Raw genomic sequence first — 10,598 nt, forward strand, 5'->3', positions numbered from 1 at the left:
CTTTTTAAAGCAGGAAAAAAAGAAAATGCATTGTGGTAAGATAACGAAAATGCTGAGTTATAGTTACTTTAATTATATCCACCATGCACCTTCGCTTACAAAAAAAGCACTTTGTCGAAACTAGAAGAACAATTTTCTTTGAAAGGATATATGCGATATCAGAAAGTCGCCTGAAATAACATTTTAATAACTTTCATTTCTCTGTATCTAGATAATTTATCATTTGTATGTAATAAATCAGGTTTTCATGGCGGCGAATGTCATGCTTACAGATCTTTCCTGAAAAAAAAACCTGTTTGTAAAAATCCGCGTCCTTTGTATGATTGTGGCTAGAGATGTGACAGATTCTCTGGTCTCTCAGCACGCACACACGTACAGATACAGTGTAAAAACACTTTTCTGTCAGTTTAAGTGGCAAACATTGAACCAGAACACCCCAGTAATTAACTGGCAATGCGTTTTTATATTTTCCTGTCGTCGTCTGCCACAAACGAAATGAAGAACGATCACAAATATTAGAAGTGTCATTCTAGAGAAACAGAGGGTGTGTTTACCCGAGTCTCGGTTACCGAGTAACGCTATAATTGCAATGAGGATGGGTAAAGATCGAGGGTACAATGCCCTCCGGGTGGCTATATGATAAATCAGCAAGTTTCGTGGTGTCTCCCAGAAAAACAGAGCTGCCAGGGGCAGTCAAAAGACCTTCATGGAGATCTTCAGGTAAGAAGGCTTGAGGTCTGTGGGCAGAGTAGTGAAGTAGTGAAGTTTCACATGACTGCCCACCACGACCTCCATATGGTGCTAAATTTTTCGCTTTTACATTTGGCTTTGCTGAGACAGCAGCATGCATTCGCACATTGTTCTGTTCAGTGTCTCAGGATTTAACCCTGACGCATTTGTCATGATTAATGTATATTGTATAACTATGTATAGTCTCATTATAACTGAGATCGTTGATGTAGACACAGATGTAGACATACACATTCATTCTTCTGTCTAATCATCTAATGTCTCTGGATTTAGCATTTGATGCATTCGTCATGTTTATAATGTTGAACTATGTATAGTCTCTGTTGCGGCCCTATGCATTATTAAAAGATGGCGAGCCTCCATTTGGTACAGTCTCGCACTTTTCCCATCTTCGGCTACCCTCCACCTTGACATTTACAACTATCCAACTGATATCGTACCTCGAGACTCTGTCCTTACTACCTTCCCCGGGAATTTCCTCACTTGAGTTATATACATACCATGTATACATACACCCACTTGCCAACGCAAAGACCGCCACTCACCACTGTCTTTGGAGTTTATAAAGCTCTACTCTTACCATCCCTTGGAGCATCGAACCACAACAGCATTCTCCTGGCGCCGGTGTATAAGACAGTGTGTCAGCGATTTACACCGGTGGTGAAGACAGTTAAAAGCTGGACAGAAAAGAGTATCACCCGCCTGCAATGGGGCTTCGACTGCACAGACTGACAGGTCTTTTATCATTCAGTGACAATCTAGATGACTTGGCTGATGTTGTGTCTTCGTACATCAATTTCTGTGTTGTCAGTCAAGGAAAATGTCATCTTTCCTAATGCTAAACCCTGGGTAACGAAAGGAACTAAAACCGGAATTGAACAATAAGAATATATGTTTTATACTGGAACTGCACATGACATAAAATTAGCGAACCGGGAGGCGCATGATTCCATTAGGGAGGCAAAAAAAAGCTGGAAGAGGTGTTGATGATGCTAAGCTGTTTATACTAAATACTCTGTACAAACATCTGGAGAAACCCAGAGCTCATGGCAGGCTTCTCTTCGCTGATTTTTCTTCTACTTTTAACACCGTGAGTCCTCACTTGTTGTCGGGAGTGGTTTCAGACTTCCATCTGTCTCACCAACTAACTCTCTGGACTTGTTAACAAACAGGCAGCAGAGAGTTTCTGTTAACGGTCTTCTCTCACATCCTGTTGTCGCCTGTACAGGTTCCCCCCAAGGCTGATGCTTGTCTCCACTACTGTTCATACTGGATACTAACAGTTGTAGAAGCTCTAAGGATAGGAGCTTTATTGTAAAATTTGCTGATGACACTGATAGGCTATGAACATACTTCGATCAGCTGTTATCCAACGTTAGCTCTTGGGTATCGGATACACATCATAGTTGTAGATACAAGTATAAATATAGACATACGTAGATAAAGATTTGCTCTTTTACATATCATGGTCTGTAGGTTTGTCCCCGGCATCGTCCTTGCCTGCGCGTTCGCCCTGTGGACTTCTCCAGCGCATGCGCAAGTAGACGTGACGCGTCAAGATGGCGCCAAGGGCTCGGGTATCGTGGAGATGGTGCTGAACGAGCTGCAGGAAGCTTGTATTTACCCTGACTACAACCTTTTCCTTCGTCGTCTGGCTTACGTTGAAACACACGATGGTAACGACCCTGCCACCTACACCACGCCCAACTACAACGGAGGCATATGGAAGGCAAGACAGCTATTTAGAATTTAAAAAAAAAACAAACAAAAAAACCTGTATGCACGGTAGACATACGTGAATATGTGCATATTAAAAAAAATGTTTGAAAAGAAACGCAGATAAGACACTTGCTTAACATGTCTTCAGAGAATGACTGGAGTATGGGTGCGTGTAACCCTAAACGTTTTGATTATTTTAAACTTGAGTCCGTGATAGACAATAATACAGCAGATGCAACTTTCAAAAATATCTTGAAAATAAAGATCGTGGATAAGAAGAAATCCTTTCAAGTGGTCGTTAGTACAAGAAAAGAATGCCTTACAATTTAGTGTTAAAGAAATGAAATGGTAAATTAAAAAAAAAAAAAGTTAAGTTGAGCGAAAGGAGCAATCAATATGCGCTGAAGAAACCATATATTGTGTTATAGAAACTGAAAATATCTAGGGATCAAATCCATGCGCTGTGGTGATGGTGGTGTTTATGTACAATGAACAGGTGGACGAGGCCATGTTCAGAAGAACACAGACGGAGGCCAACCAACTGTCATTTCAATATGCCAGCATCCTGAACAAGCTGGGGATCGACTGGTCACAAGTCAAGTGGACAGACTTGCGCAAGCCTTTGTACTCGGCACTAGCTGCAGCCTTGTTTCTAACTCTGGAGGGTGGTCCGCAGAATGTTCCTGCCTCTGTCAGCGCACAAGGAAATTATTGGCTGCAGAATTACCATCAAAACCAGACTAATCACACGGCGCAGAACTATTCTACTATCGTAGAAAAGTTCCAACACAGTAAGACTTACGAAGAGCATGGCCAAAGGGTTTTACTTACGTTTTAGAAGGGATGGGAAGTAGGATTTAGCAATAATTAGGTTGTATAAGTAGATCAGCGTGTCTGCAATGACTTATGCCAAGCGAACCAGCCATGCAGCCGACCAACCTGGACTCACCCAAATTCTTACCACTCAAAAACTTAATCACCCAACAAAGCCATAATTAATTCTACCAATCAAATCAATCCAAGAACGAGAAATACATACACATTTAGTTAACTACTTTTAAACGGCTTACAAGGATTGACTGACATGTACTCAATTCTCACAGCGGTGGGATGATGAATTTTTAAAAAAATCCCAAACACCTAATATTCCGAGTAGACTACTCTCTTTGAGACAGGCATATAACTGTGAAATCTCATAGTCTTTGGTTTTTCATCAAGGAAATGCATCGTTTATTGTTGTTGTTGGGTTTTTCTTAACGTCAGTTTCACTTAGCTTCACTATTTCTTTAGCTTGCTCGCGAACCGAAGATATAGACCTCCTGTTCATTCTGGACACGAGCAGCTCTGTGGGCCCAAATGAGTGGACGGCCACAACCAACTTCGTCGTTGACATTGTAGCCAACCTTGCAATCCACAACGGCATCGCTCCCGATAAGGTACGAACACGAAACCACCACCACCATCACATCCACATCGACGACGACTACGACTACGAGGGCCACCACCGAACACGACCACGACAGTCCCTATAATCATTATCATCCTCGACATCGTCGTCATCCTCCTCTCTTCCTCCTCGTCATCTTCAGCCCCTCGACCTCGAAGGTTTTTGATGCATCTTTGATGACATCAGACCCACAATGCCGTTTAATCCATTATTTATGCTCTCTGTGTAGGTCTGAAAATGCTGAGTGCACATTCATAAATGTCTTCTTTATTTCCGCTTAATGTCTTGGGTACCCTTTCTACCTTCTTTCTACCTCCTGAAAGCCGGAGGTACCGTACCATCCAGATTCTGCTTCTTGATCGCAAACGATGGAGCGAATAAAACATGACACTCGAGTCTGTTTTGATAGAACTATAACAACTATAGCTTTAAAACGGATTCCTTGCAGGGTTTTAAAAAGATACATTACTTAGGAATGGTTGTTGTTTCATCCCCACCAGGATCGTGTTGCCATGATTACCTTCAGCACCAACGCGAAACTAGCTTTTAACTTCAACAACGGAAGCGACATCAGAAGCGCCATGGCGCAGATCATCAGCGCCTCTCACGTCGCAGGAGGAACTAACATATCCGCCGCCTTCTACTTGGCCCAGACAGAGGTGAAACCTTTTTTGCTTCAAAAAAATTTTTTTACTGTCATTAATTTTTCTGTTTTTTAAAAGATTTTGTCTTTTTTTCTTTCTTTCTTTCTTTCTTTCTTTCTTTCTTTCTTTCCTTTCTTTCTTTCTTTCTTTTTATTTAGTTTTAGTTCCTTTTGTTCTCTTTTTATTTCTTACATTTTTCCTTTCTTTTTTTTCTTTATTTCTTCCTACCTTCTTTCCTTCCTGCCGGTCTGTCTGCCTGCCTGTATGTCTGAAAGCATAGGGCGTGCCTGTAGGCGGATTAGCATCTAACAGCATCACAACTGTCTCGTCTTCTCAAAAGGTGTTCAACAGTTTGCGCCCGAACGCCGCTAAGGTCATCGTCGTGGTAACGGACGGCGATACACCAGACTTCGAGCGGAGGACCCAGTCGTTGATGGCGCTGAAGATGTTGGACGTGCAGATCTTCATTGTTGGAATCACCTCCTCCATAAAGGACACAGAACTGAAGCTGGTGGGCAGCCAGCCCGAGTGCATCTATGTTCACCATATCCTGTCTTACGACCAGCTGCATGATGTCAGGCTGAGCCTGGAGAAGTTCACCTGTCGCGGTAAGGGACAGTCACTTACATTCCTCTCCGTCCTCCCAACAACCTCCAATCCCCCACCCGACATTTTCCTCCAAATTCTACCAGCTCCGTGATTTGCGAAGGCAGAGCTTTGCTGCTCATTAGTCTGATCTGATACATTTAAAAGGATTCAGTGTGAGACCAATTAAATATATTTAAACGTGGCACGAAATTACGATCGTTCCTTAGGCATTAAATTTTGTGTTTATGTTTTGTTTTGCTGATGCTATAGCAACTATAGTTGCCTCTATTATTTCTTCACCATACTTGATGGCCGTTACGTTTCCTTATTTTGGTTTTAGTACCCGAGGTGCTAGAGCCGGGTGTCCACACATACCCGTGTGGTGTGAACGTTTTGGCACAGATATCTGGTAGTGCTTATGGCTCGTCTTTGACAGTAAGAGTCAAACTCCTTTTAAGTTTTATTTATTGATTTCTTCTCAAATAATTTCCAATCAGGAACACATTAGCAATAGCCAATTAATCTCGATCCTACAAATATTTGAATAACAACATCACCACCACCACCACCACCACCACCACCACCACCACCACCACCACCACCACACAACAACAACAACAACAACAACAACAACAATGTATCTTATTGGATACGTTGTCTGTTAACTGTTTTCTATACGTCCTCCTACACAGGTTACTACGTCGCACGGTGAAGTAGAAATCTTTGGGACTAACTCAACGAACGTGCCAAGCCGTGACGAGCACGAGATTAACACGACAGCTTCGGTCTTGGCCCCGGCCAGTTTCATGTCCGATGACCCACGACCTCTGACCTTCAGCGTCGAGAGCAAGGACCAGGGTGGCCTGCTGTGCAGCGGCAACTTCACGATACGGGTGGAGGATAACGCCGTCAAACGTACCGGTCAGTGCATCCTGCAGCTGCACAACCTTTCTATTTCCCTAGCTTAATGCAGACACAACCCCGATTTTGGCTTCTTGTTGTTGAATCCGGTCTTAACAGAAACTAATAATAATAAAACGACGATGACGACGACGACGACAACGGTTTCACCGCTGCTAACTTGTCGTCTGCTGCAGACTGCAACGGCCGCGAACCTGACTTCGTGTTCCTGCTGGACAGCTCGTTAGCTACGACTGATGACCAGTGGCAGGCCATGCTGGGCTTCGTCCAGGCCTTCCTGCAGCGCTATGACGTCAAGAGTAGTCCACCACAGGTGGCGCTGCTGAGCTTCGCCGAAAATGTAACGACGCACATCGACCTGAGTCCTCTCTCTGATAACTTCAAACAGGTAAGTATTCTCTTTCTTCCTGCGTCTCCTTGTAATTTTCAATCTTATAGAATAAATTAAAAATCTTAATTAAACCTTGGTTCTCTTTTTCTTTGTCAAAATATCACGAGGGCCATTTTCTAGTCCTCTGTTTATTTCTATAACATTGCATTATTTTTGCACAATTTTTTATTTCTGTAAACTATAGGAATTGACGAACATATCTCGACCTACAGGACTGACCTCTAACCTCGCTGATGCCTTGGCCTTTGTCGCTCATCGCGTGCTTGGCCCGGCCTCGGGTGCTGTGCGCCCAGACGCCAGCAAAACCGTTATCCTCGTTACATCAGGTGCGTGACCCTGGCTTTAGTAAAGTTTTTTTTTTTTTCTTTCAATTCTCTGTAGACTTTCCAGAGTTGATTGATCGACCTTCTGTCTGATTTAGACGATAGTGATATTTTGTTTTTAGTATGGTTCCACCGTACCCGAAATAATATTAAATTGTTAAAGGCCGTTCTTGGTAGGGTAGGGTGTCCAACCGTCAAACGTTGACGCGGTGAGAAATCATTTTATTAGCAATATTTTGGTAAACAGACTTGAAGCATGCTGACTTAGCTTTCTATGCCCCAAGCCATTGGTTTCATGTGACCTTCTCACACAAAACACGATTTTGCCAAACTTAGTTCGAGTGATGCAAACATTTAAGTATTGTTTGAAATACAATATTATTGGAAATATAATATTAATACGTGCCACCAAAGGGGACAAAATCCTCAACAAAACCCACCCACCGCATCACACCACAAGCAAGTCACACAGAAATCGTTGGACAGTTTCGTCTTTGCTGATCAGCTCCTCATTTGATTGGCTGACTGTGTTATCGTTGACCACCCACCCCACGCCCCACTCCACATATCCCGTCCAGGTCGCCCCTCCACTCCGACCCAGGCGATCGGTCAGGCGTCTCAGCTGCACATGCTGGGATCACGCATCGTCGTGGCGGCCGTCGGCAACAGTTTTGATGACGTCCACCTCAACACCATCGCTTCCACGCGCCTTCACGTGCAGAAAGTTTCCGACGTCGTCCACCTAACCTCGGTGGCCAGCCAAGTTCTAGGGGAGGCATGTGAAAGTGAGTAGTCATAGTCATAAGGCGAGGGTAAGCCGTTTCCTTGACTTACAAAGCGGTGTCCAGACTTCGCAGATGTTGCTTTAACTTCTGTGACCATAATTTTAGAGATACTCTGAAGTGAAGTGACATAAAACGGCATCTCCGGGATCTGGACTCTTTGATTTCCATATTTTGCCCTGGAGCAATAGCTTACCCTCGCTTCATAATGCGGCTCTTGTGTCACATACGAGGTGAAAGATCCCTTTATTACTTGCCTTTAGAGGCGAAACAGTTCTACTGATTTGTATGAGTAACAATTTTGACTCTCTCACTTCAGTCTATGCCACCTGTCTATCTAAAGGCTGATTGATAAAGCACCGGAAAATTACATGCATCATCTAACAATACCTTTAGAACAATTCGTCATGTAACTCATTTGCGTGTGTGACTTTTCGATTCTGTCTCTGTGTAGCGGTGGCGATGCTCTGCGTGGAAGGAGGCGTCTCCCGGGAGTGTTTGATGGAGGATGTTATGGGCGGTTACTGCGGCGAAATATTGAATATGTGTGAGTTGTCTGTCTTCCATTTTCTCAGTCTCCTGTAGGTCTTTGCATCCTGTTTGGATCCCTTGCTTCTACCTTCACTGTCCTTCCTTCTCAGATGGGCCTTATTCTGCCTTAAACAGCCGCCAGGTGGGCAAGGGAGATGGAGAGGGTGAGGTTTTAGCAACAGGTACCAGCTAGTCTCCAACCTGTGACCCCTGTGCTTCACAGACAATCAAGCACACGAAGTTAAAGGCTTTTGACATGAACACAATGTAAATGCACGGACAACAGATTTACAGCTTGCTACATGAGGTGAAACTTCAAGTGCGTACTGCCAAGACTGGCAGATGTACCAAGGAGTACTCTTCACTTTGTAGACATTTCCCCCATGTTTCGTGGTTACAGCGGTAGTCCTTGATGTCAAGACTTCTAGAGCTTTCGTTAATTGCTAAACGCATTCGCCGCGCTCGCGATAAAAACAAAAACAAAACAAACAAACAAACAAACAAAAAAAAAAAAAAACAAAAACAAAGAGGAAACTGAAGTCGATGAGGTTCTTTCTATTCTCTGTTCAAACCTTCACAGTCCGCAGCGTGGCCTCTGACCCGTGCGCGATGCAGCAAGGGGTTCCAGCATTCGTGCGCATGAGTCGCTTCCCACATCCGACAGACGTGGACAAGTTCTTGCTGTGCGGCAGCGCAGGTCATGCTTACGTCGTGCTGTGTCCGCTGGGACAAGTGTACAGCCCTCGGCTGGAGGAGTGCCACCCCGCGGGAGCCCCCGTCAACATCACGCAGGCGTCAACCACGGTAAACAGCTGCCGTTCCGGTGGGCAGATTGTACACAATATACAGCCTTAAAGAGGAGGGGCAGGGATGGTGCTTGTTTTTTTTTTTTCTAATGATCGCATAAAGCTCAGTGCAAAAATGCTGTTTCCTCAAGTACGGGTGAATACCCCGTTTCCGGTTTTCTAGATACACGCCTACAAAAATCTTTTCTTGATACTTTATATACAATCTGGCGCCTGGCACTTTTAAAAAATATCTAAATACATGTATCTTTGTTTTTCGTCAGCGGGACACAACACCACTGAGCACAACATCTACACCTACCACTACTACTACTACTCCGACGACAACGACGACAACGAGGACAACGACGACAGTGACAACAACACCACAGCCCACTACCGCTCCGCTGCCGAACCCTTGCACACCTGACGCCATCCGCTCAAATCAGACTTACCAACCACACCCGTTTGACCGGACCAAGTATTTCCACTGCTCGGGTCTCTACACTGGTCAGATAGAGAGCTGTCCCACAGGCAGGGTGCGTGCTTCTTTTGAATTCAAGCTAGAGTGAAATTTTTGTTGTTGAATTAGAAGAGCTGTTGGAGTCTTTTATTTCTGTGTTGTGTCTGCTAAATAGTAAAGGCGGGGGTGGGTCTCCGCCACCCACATCCTCATGTCATACACACGATAAACCACTCACATTTTTGCTGTCATCATCACCACCAAAGCGACGAAATATGTTAAGGGTTGTGAGGGGATGATAGTGGAGGAACTTTTTTCCCAGGGCGTATGTGAAGTGATTCTTCAGTTTTGTGCAACACGCATATATTTTTCTGCATTTTGTAGGTGTGGGAGCAGTCGCTTGTAATGTGCATCATGCAATGGGTCATCGTGGACGAGGTCACCCGGCGCACGGACCCCACTTTGAACAACCCGTGCCTGGGCGGCGTGGACTACTTCGCCGTGTTCAGCGACCCGACGGTGTACATCGAGTGCAACATCCTGCACGAGGGCTTCTTGCGACACTGCCCTACGGGCCAGGTGTGGAAGTCCATCTTGTCCGCTTGCGACTCCTTTTGACCTCGACGATCGCGTTTCCTCTGGCGGGTAGACGTCGTGCGTCACGTGACGTACGGTAGCTCGCGGCACCTGACTACGCATCCGATTTACACCCTCATACTTCCCTGAAGATTCTAATTGTTCCATTTTTAAAGCCAGCCTTTCGTAAGGGCGAAGAGGAAGGAATTGGGTCTTTTGTCTCATATTCCCCAAATGTCCACGACCAGCATAAAATCCGGACACGTAGCCTCCACCAGAAGACCTACATCCCCACCTTGCCTCGACCCTGTGTTGATGATAGTTCTGCTTCCTTTAGCTGTTCTACTCTTTGGCTAATGTTGCGTGAGTAGTGCTTTGTCGTTTTTTTTAAAAATTATTAAACTTGTCCTAATTATGGCTTTAATCATTAATCTGTATTTTTAATGTCGTTCTTTCATTCATTGTCTTGACCTGTACAGGATGACATGTCAGCCTGCACTACTTGGTTGTGTGTGGGAAGGAGGGAGCGGGAGGGGAATCTGGATACCCGGTTGACATGACTCGTCACTATGGCTTTCTTAAGGGGATGAAGTATTGATACACCAACATTCGTTTTTTAGCTGTTATGTGGCACCTTCAGGAGCGTTAAGAAACTTCACTAACTGCTTGTCGCACCAC

At 44.5% G+C, this 10,598-nt stretch overlaps 1 protein-coding gene across 1 annotated transcript; it reads left to right on the top strand.

Moving 5' to 3' along the window:
- Positions 1–574: 574 nt before the first annotated feature.
- On the top strand, positions 575–10,335 carry LOC112574962. The gene is made up of 15 exons (XM_025256413.1): positions 575–720; positions 2,227–2,479; positions 2,966–3,260; positions 3,760–3,905; positions 4,417–4,575; positions 4,901–5,168; positions 5,489–5,583; positions 5,841–6,069; positions 6,246–6,457; positions 6,645–6,786; positions 7,362–7,568; positions 8,020–8,112; positions 8,677–8,900; positions 9,166–9,420; positions 9,729–10,335. The coding sequence occupies exons 1-15, from the start codon at positions 707–709 to the stop codon at positions 9,960–9,962; spliced, it is 2,826 nt and encodes a 941-aa protein (XP_025112198.1). The 5' UTR covers positions 575–706; the 3' UTR covers positions 9,963–10,335.
- The last annotated feature ends 263 nt before the right edge of the window (positions 10,336–10,598 follow it).

The sequence above is a fragment of the Pomacea canaliculata genome, linkage group LG11 (assembly GCF_003073045.1).
Source record: "Pomacea canaliculata isolate SZHN2017 linkage group LG11, ASM307304v1, whole genome shotgun sequence".
Lineage (NCBI taxonomy): Eukaryota > Metazoa > Mollusca > Gastropoda > Architaenioglossa > Ampullariidae > Pomacea > Pomacea canaliculata.

Bases quoted from the DNA above. Each gene is read 5' to 3' on its own strand.
- LOC112574962 (XM_025256413.1), top strand. The intron at 3,261-3,759 runs GTAAGACTTACG...CTATTTCTTTAG, and splicing joins CGTAGAAAAGTTCCAACACA to CTTGCTCGCGAACCGAAGAT. The intron at 6,070-6,245 runs GTCAGTGCATCC...CGTCTGCTGCAG, and splicing joins TAACGCCGTCAAACGTACCG to ACTGCAACGGCCGCGAACCT.